This window comes from Nerophis ophidion, linkage group LG17, assembly GCF_033978795.1.
Source record: "Nerophis ophidion isolate RoL-2023_Sa linkage group LG17, RoL_Noph_v1.0, whole genome shotgun sequence".
Taxonomy (NCBI): Eukaryota; Metazoa; Chordata; class Actinopteri; order Syngnathiformes; family Syngnathidae; genus Nerophis; species Nerophis ophidion.
The window spans coordinates 23,498,858-23,512,758 of NC_084627.1; the positions used below are offsets into that span (position 1 = coordinate 23,498,858).

Below are 13,901 nucleotides of genomic sequence, written 5' to 3' on the forward strand. Positions count from 1 at the left end.
TTGATGACACATCGACATACAGGCTAACAGGCATATACTTTCCCCATTAGCCTGTATGTCGATGTGTCATTTACTAAGCTAGCATGCTAAGCATTACAGTAGGACGGGGGTCAGCAAACCGCGGCTCTTGAGCTGCATTCGGCTCTTTAGTGCCACCCTATTGTCTCCCTGGAGCATTTTTAAAAGAGGATTGAAAATGGGAAAAGATGGGGGAAAGACACTTTTTTTGTTTTAGTATGTTTTTTTGTTTGAGGACAAACATGACACAAACCTTCCCAATTGTTCGAAAGCCCACTGTTTAATATGTTTTTGTGTATGCTTCACTGATGAGACTATTTGGTATTTGTTTACATGTAAAGTGTTCTACTCCTTCTTTGTTTAATTTTGTCCACCAAAAGTTTTGTACTGTGCGTGAATGCACAAAGGTGAACTTTGTTGATGTTATTGACTTGTTGGAGTGCCAGTCTGGCATGTTCGGTCAGTGCGTGACTGCAAGCTAATCAATGCTAACATGCTATTTAGGCGAGTTGTATGTACATATTGCATCATCATGCCTCGTTTGTAGGTATAATTGAGATCATTTAATATCCTTTACTTTTATCCTCTTTGCATATAATTTAGTATTGCATGTCTCATGACACATTATCTCTATATAATTTTGGCTGCATTTCAGATAGTTGTTTGTGTGCCATGTTGTTCCAGACCACAGCAAACATTACCTAGCTTGCCAAAGATTGTAATAAATCCATTAAAAGAAGACAGCCTGCCATTTCCTTTAACTTGGACACACACATCTATACCTTTTGCTATTCCAAGCCAGTAATTTCCAGGAGTTATCTCACCTTCTGAGTAGCCTCTGATTTACTAATGGTTTCTAATATATATATATATATATATATATATTCTCTCCGTGTATGCGGATACTCCGGCTTCCTCCCACTTCCAAAGACATGCGCCTGGGGATCGGTTAATTGGCAACACTAAATTGGCCCAAGTGTGTGAATGTGAGTGTGAATGTTGTCTGTCTATCTGTGTTGGCCCTGCGATGAGGTGGCGACTTGTCCAGGGTGTACGCCGCCTTCCGCCCGATTGTAGCTGAGATAGGCACCAGCGCCCACCGCGACCCCAAGGGGAATAAGTGGCAGATGGATATATATATATATATATATATATATATATATATATATATATATATATATATATATATAAAATCAAACAATACTAAATATAATAACTAAGGAAATAGAGTGTGGCAAAATCCAAGAGTGTGTATGGTGTAAGACTATGTGTAGTATTTAACTCGAGCGTTTTACCGGAAATGTTGAAGGTGCGTGTTGAGAGGAATGGTGCTGTCCGACAAGGGCAAGGCAGGCAGAGTTGTCCAGGGGTGGAAGCGGGGTCGAGAGGCGGGAGCGAGTCGTCGTAGTTCGGGCGAAAGCGAGGAGTCGAGAACCAGGAAGCACAAGGGAGGCAGGGAAGATCCAGGAGCACAATACGCACAGCTTGACTCGGGGATGCACACAGGGAACTGTGGAGTGAGGGAGGACACGACAATCAACGCAGAGAAAGCACAGAGATCAGAACAGAGAGAACATAAAGCTGGGTATCGGCTTACGGTACAGAAAACTATATTCCGGCCCGGCATGGACTGTTTTGCGGGCTTATGAAGGCAGTTCGCTCATCACAGGCAGGTGTGCTGAGCGCCTGTGGGCGTGGCCCGCTGTGCGATAGTCAGGACATAAAGATGAGGGCGCATTGGAATACGCCCTGGCCGTGACACCTGAAGAGTCACTTGTCTCTTGTCCTTGGTGGTGTCGCAGCCAGTCAGTCCAACAAAAGTCAACAAACAACGGGGGTATGTCCAAGGAATTTAGAGCTTTTTTTGGGGCTGACTCGTACCATCTACATTGCCGAGGTATTCCAGCGTAAAACACAATACAGAATGTGTTTGAGCGAGCAAAACATTTTAACATTTAACTATAAGTGTCAAATGCTGGTCCTCAAATTGATCATAACTTTGCCTCGCAGAGTTGACAGCTTCTCCAAGATTTTATGCAGTTTGCGATTTAGTTCAGAAACCACAAAAGTCTGAGTACACAGTTCTGCCAATCCTTCAATCATTTGTGGCAGCTGTGGGGTTCCTTAAACGGCTGCTAGCATCTTCCAAAGTTTTGCCGGTACACCAGGGCAATGCTTACTATAATCAGCAAATGTCCTGTTATCATGGGTCCGAATAGGTAAAGGTCTTCAACGTCCTTGACTGAAAGAATTGCCAGGCACATGACCCTCCACTTCTCCCATAGTCCATCGTGTGTCCAGCAACAAACATTCCGTCAGGACAGGAAATGCATGTCATTATTCAAACAATATTAATAAACATATTACATTTTAATATTAGAAGTAATATAATGATAAATACATAGCAAATATTATCAATAAAAAAATAAGTACTTAGAGTTTACTATTACACAGTTGCTAAGGTCATGCTTTGACTGCAATATCCCTTCTGAAAAAAAGTATTCCAATTGAAATGCATGAAGGACAAATACAGCTAATTTATTGCGTCAATTTTTCTAAGGACTCCTGACAATCTGTCACTTTTATGTGTGGATGGTAGCCACTTAGTGCGTCTCCCATGGCTGTCTTGGTGTATTTGCCACACAGGATTCCTTCTTCTGAACACAAATACTGTATGTCACTTCCCAGGCGACCTGCAGAAGAACATGTGGTGGTGAAAGAGGGCGAGCAGTACTCCAGTGTTTTCAACGACACCTGGATGATCGGCGAGGAGGTCAACATCAGCTATACGGTAACTGTCAACTGGCGGCCATTGTGTGTGTGGGATTTACTGTATATTACTCAAGTTAGGTACACTGACACACTCCAATGAGCTCCAGTAAGAAAAGAGTCTAGATTTTGGTCTGCAAAACACATCTTTTCAAAGCCGGTAACAGGCCAAGAGAGTCGATTTGATAACTTAAAGATCAATCATCATCAATCAAATGAAGTCAAATCAGTAGAATTGAACAATGTAACAATGACAATGTACCTTTTTCCGCATCAGTGGTAGAAAATGATGAAAAATAAATAGCAATAATAATTAAAAGTATTTTAGTAACCTATGAAGTGTTTAAAGCCCATTAATAATAATGAAAGTAGTTTAACAAATCACTCTCATGGTTTTGGGACCCTACTGTAGAGATGGCACCTTTAGTTCTGTGCTTAAAGAGTTGAGCGACAGTTGTGAGCAAAACTGTATCCTTGAACTGAATGTATGACTAGAAAAGACCACAATGTATTCCACTGGACCTCTTGTGGATTCCCAAAATTAATTTGAGTGCATCTCATATTATATGTATGGTTCTGGACAGAGAAACAACCAACACCTTTGAGTTCGAGTACATTTATAATTGGATCTTATGAAACAATGTAAAGTATTATTCATATTTTATAAGTAAATATTTGTATTCACTAGAAATAATCCCATTTGAACAATTCATTCCAATTCAATCCAATATGTTCAATAGTCACGTCATTTATAGATAATGTCCAAAGTTCATATGAAAAGATATAAAATAGGTTGATAGGGTGAAAAGGAAAGAAAAGAGTGATATCGGCTACTAAGCCAATTCAAACCTGTCAGCCGCTTCGCCATTGATTGAAAAGGAAAAGAACACACAATAAATTGTCAAAAACCGTGAAAAAACAGATGCTGTTTAGACATTAGATCTTTGGAGAACATGTTCGGTTACAATATAAACCTACATAGTACGGTCGTTTTAGAAATATGGTCGTGAATCTGTCACAATGGTAGCGTTCAAAGTGGCGCTAAATTCACAATCATCTCTGTGGGCTTTTGAATGGATGCCACCGCAATGTTATCAAACTGAACTCAAAGGATTACAAAGGATATGCTGGCTCACTGCTGAATAAAAGTTTGCCAGAAAAAAAGTATACCGTATTCCCTTGAATTGCCGCCGGAGCGCTAATTAATTTAAAACCCCTTCTCACTCCTGCGCTTACCAAAGGCATGCGGTAAAAGTAAGCATGCGCTAATTATTTTAAAACCTCTTCTCACTCCAGCACTCACCAAAGGTATGCAGTAAAAATTTGAGTGTGATGTAAGCGTGGACCTTAAATCCTACTGAATAGCTCTTAACCTTTTTCCCTTTATGCGATTTCAAATTACCGGTATTGAAATCAGCCTCCTCCATTTTGAAAATGATGACAGGGGAAGTGTCACTCGTGACGTCACGAGTTTGACCAGGCGGTAATACTAAGCATGCGCTAATTATTTTGGGAAGCGAGTTTGACCCGGCAGTAATTCAAGGCAGGCGCATACTATATGCCCTGCGGCAATTCAAGGAAATACAGTAATTGTATCTATGAGGTAAATCAGTGCATTCATGTGGAAAAAGCAAACACCTGCACTGAGTATAACAACCACATTGATGGTAAGCTACTGAAGTTTATACTTTATATAAAAGTTTATACTTCTTCCTATTACTCTTTTGAGATATGTTTAATTTTTTATTTTTATTTTATTGAATAACTTTTCTTTTGTGAAATAATAATATCACCATTGATCACAAGACTGTTCACTGGAGATATGTTTGTATATTATGTACTACATGTATGATGTGGAGCTGACTATGACATACTTAATAAACAACAACAAGTGACCCGTCGTCATGATCATGTTGCCTCCTAGGAGTTGTGGCCTTGAACATCGGCATAGGGTGTTTATGCCAGGGGTCGGCCCCGCTTGTGCCTTCTCTCGGTAATGCTGCATTTCTCGTTTGTCCAGGTGGAGAAGGCAGGTGATATGGTGACACCGCCTCTTGATCTCATGGTGACCTACCCTCAGCTGTCCCCGCGTAATAATTACCTACTGTACCTGACGCACATCGTCACCAGCCCAAAGGTGAGAACCATCACACGCACGTAGACTCAAACGGCAGAGATTTGCGTCAGAATTGACATCTGTCCTCCTTGCAGGTGAAATGCGATGCCACTGGTTTGATCAACCCTCTCAACCTCAACCCAGATGTTGTAAAACCAAACCCAAACAAAGAAACGCTAGGCATCTTCCTCTTGGTGGGTGAAAAAAAGCTATTTTTCTTTTGTGAGCAAAATGCAGATCTCTCTTTAGCCTCACAAAGCTTTTTTTCTGTAGAGCTGTGAAAACCTTCCCTGTACATCGTTCAAATGCTTCATCCCAGAAGCCAAGGTTAGCCAAGTCAACGTTACGTTCAGAGTGTGGAAGCCGACATTCATCAAGGTGGGTGGAAGAAATAGAATTCGTATTTAGTTTTTTTTTCTGACAGGTAATTCTGTACACTTTGCCATTTTTACAACATCAAATGTTGCGGAAGCAAGCACATTTTGGATACCAACTACTGTGGTACTGTATCCAATCCACCCAGAAGACCTACGTTCAAATCCTGGTGAAGGATACAACTCCTTAAAGTTCTGTAACAAATTGGCATTAGAAGTGGAATGGTTTTTCATGAGTCAGACATTGGAGTACCAACTGCAGTGGAATGGTTCGACTCAATTGAAGGTTTCCTCCCAGGAGACCCATGTTCATATCTGGGGTAAATGGTGTAAGAAGTGGGGTGGTTAACCTTTGTTATGGCTACTCTTGCGTTCCAAAAAAGTTTAGAAAAAATAAAAATAAAGTTAGCAGAGTAGCCTTAAGGAGGAGGTTTATGACACACTAATTATCTTATTAAGCACTCGCAGGGATACTTCCAGATTCAAAATGTTGATAATTTATTTTCACAAACAAAAAATATTCTCTGTGGTTGACTTTCTATATACCGTATTTCCTTGAATTGCCGCAGTGCATATAGTATGCGCCTGCCTTGAATTACTGCTGGGTCAAACTCGCTTCCTAAAATAATTAGCGCATGCTTAGTATTACCGCCTGGTCAAACTCGTGACGTCAAGAGTGATACTTCCGCTTTCATCATTTTCAAAATGGAGGAGGCTGATTTCAATACCGGTGTGAACGCGTCTGGAGCCGTTGGGTCGTTCTTGACCGGAGAGAGCGGGTGCCGAGTACAGGGTTTTTATTTTTCACTTCACAATTTATATTTTTCAATGTTTTGCTTTTTAGCAATTAGTGGACTGCCGCTCCTTCCGTCCGCGTCTCTGCCTCGCGTCTGTTCCCCAACCCCTTCTCATGGTCCCCCGCGCCCCTGATAAAGAGACAGGTGATTAGACGACTCGTTCCAGCTGAGAAATCTCCTCACCTGTCATCGCTTCACAGCTGTGCACGCCTTGCCCGCAGGGGAAGCGTCGACCACGCCCCTCTACAACCGGTAATTTGAAATCCCATAAAGGGAAGAAGATTAAGAGCTATTCAGTAGGATTTAAGGTCAAAGCTTACATCACACTCAAATTTATACTGCATACCTTTGGTAAGTGCTGGAGTGAGAAGAGGTTTTAAAATAATTAGCGCATGCTTACTTTTACCGCATGCCTTTGGCAAGCGCAGGAGTGAGAAGAGGTTTTAAATTAATTAGCGCCCCGGCGGAAATTCAAGGAAATACAGTAATCCAAATAACTTATTTAGTGCCTCATAAACCTCCTCCTCAAGGCTACTCTGCTAACTTTGTTTAGATTTTTTCGAAACTTTTTGGAACGCAAGAGTAGCCGTGACAAAGTATGACAGACAGACAGACAAAGGCCGCGCCCAGCTGTGCTGTCTTCTTAATCAGAGAAGGAGGAAGTGGCTCACCAGGAGGAGCGTGAGCAGCTGAAAACAATCAGTCAATTTAATTGATCTGAAACATCCAATAATCCATCAATTTCATCATTGGCATTATTGGATTAGATTGTCAAAACAATTAATAAATAAATAATATAGATAGGCTCCAACAACCTTGTCGCCTTTATGTTATGCGCCTCGTTTAGATTTTTTTTTTTTGTTTCATTTCCACTGTCAAAAATTGGGATGTGTATCAAAATCCCCATTATGATACTCCTCAGTTGAAGTACCAGCCACAGTGGACAGTTTACAGATCCTTCAGCACGAGAAACTCGAGTTCAAAGTGCAAAGCCCAGGTTGAGTGCACTACTCTTTGAGATTCATTGACAAATTTCAGAAGTGCAATGGGTAGCCTTAGGCGATCGTGAAACGTGAAGGCAACCAAACGTTGCGGTACAAACTGCAGTGGTAAGGTACTTAAAGATTTTATTAACTTGAAAGTGTTCAGGGTTTTGAAGCGCAAACTCAAGGGAACCCATCAGCATAGACCTTGAAAACACCCCGATGATTGGAATTACATGATGAAACCTGAATCTGCCAATTTAAAAAAAGAAAATGTCATTTCTTCAGACAAGCCAATATCAAAGCCACCTTTGTGCTATCCCACAGATTAATTATTATTAACCCGATTGTAGCTGAGATAGGCGCCAGCGCCCCCCGCGACCCCAAAAGGGAATAAGTGGTAGAAAATGGATGGATGGATAACCACATAGGGAATGTAACTAAAAGGGGGAACCAGACAGTGAAAAGTGTACAGGTTTGCCAAACCAATAGACCAGAGTTTAAGTCAGGGTGTTACAGAGTTCTTTAAAAGATGGTGTCAGAAATGGGATAGTTAAAGGTGCCACATGTAATAATGTGGCCAGAAATGGTACTGCAATCAGTCACAATTCTGTAGTCCCCTCCCTCTCTCCCTGACTAAGGTTGCCAGATATGCAGCCGAATCCAGCTCGATCGACTTGGCTACTTCAAGGAACTTCAAACTTCCCCTGCCTCTAACTAGATCAGTGGTTCTTAACCTGGGTTTGATCGAACCCTAGGGGTTCGGTGAGTCAGCCTCAGGGGTTCGGCGGATCCTCCGCCTCTGAGGTCAGGGAACACCCGACTCATCATGTAAATAAAAACTTCTCCCTATCGGCGTATTATGTTCCCTCTAATTTTCCATATGCGTGAGCAAACGCAAAAACTCCTTGAGCATTCAGTAGAGCACATGTGAGCGACGTTAGACGTGCACATGCACTGTGGCCACACCAGCAGCACACCGGTCCCAAATCTGACTAAATAACAAGTTAAATGTTTTATTATTATAATCAAATGACAGCAGTCATTTCCTTGACATTATTTTCTATTATAAGTATTTTGGCTCAATTACAATAACAATAACAAAAAATATTGTTTTTCAATGAGCTGTGTACTATAATTGTATGTCTAGGTGGGGTTCCCGCTTTGGAAATAATTTGTACCCCTTTCAGATATCGCATTTAGTTCCCACTAAAATATTCACGTTACACAATAAGATGCAAATATAGGATCATGTGAACATGCTTGTAACTTTGTTTGTTAAATATATCTTTATTAGTATAGTTTTAATATAATAACATAATTTAATGGTTAATATTTATAAATTCAGATAAAATTAAAATAAAAACATTTTTTATTGTTCACTAAAGAAGGGTTCGGTGAATGCGCATAAGAAACTGGAAACAATATCACTAATACTTGGTTAATATTCAAGTCACATAATGTAAATGGTTATTTATTTGGTTTTATGGGTGGAATCGATGACCTCCCATTGGTTCCGCTGTAAGCAAACTTTTATTTACGTTTATTTTACAGGTTAGAATGCATTGAAACAAATCCATCAGTCATCAAGTATTTCATAATAATTTTGAAAGATAGGCAAAATTCCCCCAAAAAAGTGCACTTCCCCTTTCACACTCTTCAGGTGGTATACTAACAGTAGTGGTGCAGTATGCTACATAATGGGTTTGAATGTGGCGACCTGTAGTCTCTAATTGGTCGACACATTGTCACTTCCTTGTGAAAATTGTTACATAATGCAGTAAATGTGGTTACATTACACAATTTATTTTTATTACCAGCGTCAAAAATCTAGTAATTGATAGCAGTCTTTGATGGAAAGAACTGCACCAATTTACATTTTTTTTTGTGTGTCTTTCAGGCTGACTTTTCTAGTCTGTACATGCTGGTGAACGCCACTCTGGGGAGCAGGAACACAGATCTATTTGTGCTGAGCAGTAGTGACATCACCAGAAGTGTGAGTCAGCATTTTTCAAAAATGTTCTCAGCAAGTCAAACTACTGTTTTGACTGTAACGCAGTTTTGCACTTATGACGTCATAACAACAACAATACAACCCGAGAACGTATGCATTTGTATGTATATAAATGATGTGTGTTGTTTGCCCATCAGGTGAAGATCCAATTTACAAAAGAGAGCTTAGGAGGAATTCCTATATGGATCATCATCCTCAGCATCCTGATAGGCCTCCTGATCTTAGCCCTGGTCATCTTTGCTCTTTGGAAGGTATTCTTGCTTAGAACAAGTATTAGCACTATTAGCATTTAGTATTTTGAACTCATTAAATCAAAACCAATTCGTTGTTTATGAACCAGTATATGGCACAAAGTAGCAGCAACATAACCAATGTTGCAATGGCGTTAAGAAGTAAACTGCGGAGTCAGCATTAATACTAAAGATGATAACAACATACTTGCCAACCCTCCCAAATTTTCTGGGAGACTCACAAATTTCAGTACCTCTCCGAAAAATCTCCCGGGACAACCATTCTCCCGATTTCCAGCCGGACCTGAGTGAGGACAGCCTGTCGTCACGTCCACTTTTCCTCCATATAAACAGCGTGCCGGGGCCCAGTCACGTTATAATATCTACGGCTTTTGGACAGTGCACAAATGCACACAAACCAAGAAGGAGACTATTATATATGTCTCCGTAATCCATAGGTTTATCTATAACACACAAAGTAGGCAGGCACTGAGTTATTTCTCAGCGTGTGTTTATTCCAGCCGTTACGTTAATACACTGACACATAACATCCGGAATCCCATCATGCATTGCTTCAAAACTACGGCAAGTAGTAATATCCTAAAAAAATAGTGAAACAGAATAGAACGAGGATGGACAATTCAACCCTAAAATCACTCCTTTCCTGCAAATTAAATGTCACAGGTGCTGCCCATACCTATGTTCCGTCAAAAGGCTGTGCTACTGGCTGCAAAGCATTGCACTTTCAAACACAACAATGAGTGGAGAGGAGTGTTTGGTGGCCCTGCGATGAGGCGGCGACTTGTCCAGGGTGTACCCCGCCTTCCGCCCGATTGTAGCTGAGATAGGCGCCAGCGCCCCCCCGCGATCCCATAAGTGAATAAGCGGTAGAAAATGGATGGATGGAGTGTTTGGTGTGTGTATATGTATAATTGAAGTATTTCTTTATATATAAATAAATAAATATTATATATATACATATATATATATATTTATATTATATATATATATATATATATATATATATATATATATATATATATATATATATATATATATATATATATAAGAAATATCCCCCCAATCTCCCGAATTCGGAGGTCTCAAGGTTGGCAAGTATGGATAACAACAGTATGGAAGATTAACACTATTAACTTTTGCACAACAGCTGAGTAGCGTGACTAGGTAACACATTGGTAAGACTGCCCACAAAATGTCGCATCCTGACGAGACGATCAGAAAGCGGCCTGAAGACGGTCTGTAAAATGTATGCAAAATTTTAAACAAAGAACCATTGTTATATGGTATGTATGTGTTTCAGATGTAGTAAAAAGATCATGATATGACCCCTTTAATAGTAAAGACTACTTCCTAGCTAGGCAACTGTATATTATATATATATATATATATATATATATATATATATATATATATATATATATATATATATATATATATATATATTGATTTTGTAATGATTTCATCTTCCCGCCTGAAATCATTACAACTAGCTTCAGGTCGGACCTGGTCTTGTGGTCAACCTTCCAGAAGATTGTGTTCATTGTTGAACTAACTGTACCATGGGAAGCTGCAGTTGGTGAAACATGTGAGCGCAAACAACTGAGGTATTCGGACATAACAGCCGAGGCAGAGCAGCGCAGCTGGCGTGCCCGAGTGCTACCTGTTGAAGTCGGGTGCAGAGGTTTCGTTGCAACGTCGAAACCAAGCTCCTGAAAGGAATGCGATTGAGAGGTCAGGCCTTCCGGCGGGCTGTCAAATCACTGTCGGGTGCTGCTGAACGAAGTAGCAGGTGGATATGATTCAAGAGAAAGGACCCAAACTGGGCTGCTAGATGACATCGAGGGGTAAAGGCGGAGGGGGGCACACCTGGGACGCCAGATGTCGCCGTTGAGCCCTCCGGAGGTGTCGTGGGCCTATCAACGAAACACCAATGAAGGAGGGTGCCCACCTGAAGACCCCAGTGAAGCTTTTTCCCCTAACTCCCCACTCAACACTAAATGCTGAATAATCTGAGAGATTGTATTATCTAGTCCTATGAACTCAACTAACTATATATATATATATATGTTACGATTGGGTCGCATCTTGGATGCGCGAGGAGGGCCACCTCTCGATGCCAAAGGAATGAAGGTAGGAGCAGATTTTAATATAAATAACCAAAGTAACACTTGACAAAAGAGCAAAACACAGGTGTGCCTTAACACGGGAAGCTAAATGCTACTATTAGCAAGAGGCAGAGTTCGAAGTAGCGCGAGCCGAGCGCGCGGAGACTAATCCAACTTTAGCGTGGAACAAACAAAAGGGCAAAGAGTATACACAACGTAACAGTTGCCTTAAGCAAGCAAAACGTCCAGGAGGAACTTAGGTAGCAGGCGGTCTTAAATACAACACAATAATTAACGACCGGTGCGCCAGGCGCCAGTGCAGGTGAAACAATTAAGTTGCCATGGTAACGAGTATAAACTAGGAAGTGTTCAACTCAGGGAAACGGCAGAGTCCAAAACGTGATCAAAACATAATAGGACAATACAAAAAGGACATAAAACAAACTAGAGGTGTGATCCGGAAACCGGATCACAACAGTATATATATATATATGTGTATGTATGTGTGTGTATATATATATATATATATATATATATATATATATATATATATGTATATATGTATATATATATATATATATATATATATACATATATATGTATATATGTATATGTATGTATATATATGTATATATATATATATATATATATATATATATATATATATATATACACACAATACATACACTACTGCTAACGTTTGGAATTGCAACTGCATGCACAGTATATTATTTACTATAGTTAATACAACAATGTCTAATCAATATTTATGTATACCAAGGAAAAATAGAATACAGATATTGGGTTGATTGGCAACACTGAATGGTCCCTAGTGTGTTAATGTGAGTGTGAATGTTGTCTGTCTATCTGTGTTGGCCCTGTGATGAGGGGGCGACTTGTCCAGGGTGTACCCCGCTTTCCGCCCGAATGCAGCTGAGATAGGCTCCAGCACCCCCCGCTACCCCATAAGGGATAAGCGGCAGAAAATGGATGGATGGATGGTTTCATTATGTGAAGCGCTTTGAGTCCCTAGAGAAAAGCGCTATATAAATATAATTCACTTCACTTCAAATGTGTTTTTTTTAAATTGCATGAACATTTTTGAGGATGATTTTGCACTTCCAAATTGTTGTTTTTTCATCTTCCAGATGGGCTTCTTTAAGAGAAAATCCAGAGAGTTCTCCAAGGAGGACATGATGGATTGAGGCACCCACACAACAGGATGTGACTCCTGGAGTCACATATAAAAATGACAGACTTAAAAAAAAAAATCAATGACTACCTGTAGTGCACAAAGCCATCGTCTCACACGCAAACACATACAGGAACAAACCTATTGTCCCAGTCTTTTTTTTTTTGTCCTTTTTTTAGACACCAATGGCAATCAAGGCTTCAGATGAGGCAGAGCCTGTCACTGACACACATGCCAAAGTTGTGCATTATGACTGTTGCACTTCCATTTTTCCTGGACTTTTTTTTTAAATGCACTTTTTGCTAAGAAGATCCAAAGTGGCCACGCTCGAAGCAAGACTTAAGACACAGCTGCATCACTTGTATGGACACACTGTATGTATTTTTGAGCATTGTTGATGCTTGATCCGAGTCGCTTCAAAACACTGACTTGAACTTTTATTTTGACAGAAAAACGGTCTTGTTCTTTCTTGCCTTTAAATCACAACCTCCGATTGTACTGTAAATATGAGTGCTCCCACACTTAAAGCTTTAAAATGTACATAAATGTTGTTTTTTGCTGCAATAATTCATGTAATTTAATAGTTGCCGCCCACATGCCTTATATTTTGGTGCTCAGGTGTTACATTGATACCAAGTACAACTTATGCAAGTATGTAAATATGACACATGGTCTTATTTTGATTAGAAAATGAAATTATAGCTAATGAAAATATTTGGGTTTGTATCCACTTTTTGGTTGCATTTTTCATCCAATGACGCAGTACCTTTGAAAAGTGCATATTTCCAAGTTGTTTTTATTTGAAGAGCTTTGCAGTGTGTTCCAAAGAGATTATTTTGTACATGGTGACTTTTAATGCAATTTTAATGCTCTCCACTTTTAAGCACAACTAGTTTGTACAGAAAGTCATTTAAAGTTATTTTATGGCTACAATGTGTCCATGTGTTTGTTCGCTTTCATAAATTGGATTTAAAATGTGGTCTGGAATCACTTTTTTTTTTTTCCCAAGGATAATAAAGTGAGAAAGCTCTGCATTCTTCAGGTTTGTGTCCTTGTCAGCACGCAAATAAAGTGAATCCACTTCTGCCATGATCACATTAATTGCACGTAAGCGTTCATCTTCTCTTTCTTTTAGGTTTCTAGCGGCACGTAGGCGTTCGCGTCCACTTTTGTCTTAACGAGGGAATGATTAGTGCCGTATAGCAAGTCAGCACATGTGTAGTTTTAGGTGCGGCAGGGTTCCTGCCACCCCATCAATGTCGCCAAGTGGCTGTAAAAGTAG

At 40.0% G+C, this 13,901-nt stretch overlaps 1 protein-coding gene across 1 annotated transcript in view; it reads left to right on the plus strand.

Annotated features, from left to right (window-relative positions):
* The window catches only part of itga1 (integrin, alpha 1), a 186,066-nt gene extending 172,408 nt beyond the window's left edge, over window positions 1-13,658 (plus strand). Inside the window, exons 24-30 of the mRNA XM_061876612.1 lie at window positions 2,707-2,809; window positions 4,808-4,924; window positions 4,999-5,097; window positions 5,177-5,281; window positions 8,958-9,053; window positions 9,209-9,322; window positions 12,576-13,658. Of these exons, the coding sequence (XP_061732596.1) occupies window positions 2,707-2,809; window positions 4,808-4,924; window positions 4,999-5,097; window positions 5,177-5,281; window positions 8,958-9,053; window positions 9,209-9,322; window positions 12,576-12,632 (691 nt within the window). The 3' untranslated portion in view covers window positions 12,633-13,658. The remainder of the gene's footprint in view (window positions 1-2,706; window positions 2,810-4,807; window positions 4,925-4,998; window positions 5,098-5,176; window positions 5,282-8,957; window positions 9,054-9,208; window positions 9,323-12,575) is intronic.
* The last annotated feature ends 243 nt before the right edge of the window (window positions 13,659-13,901 follow it).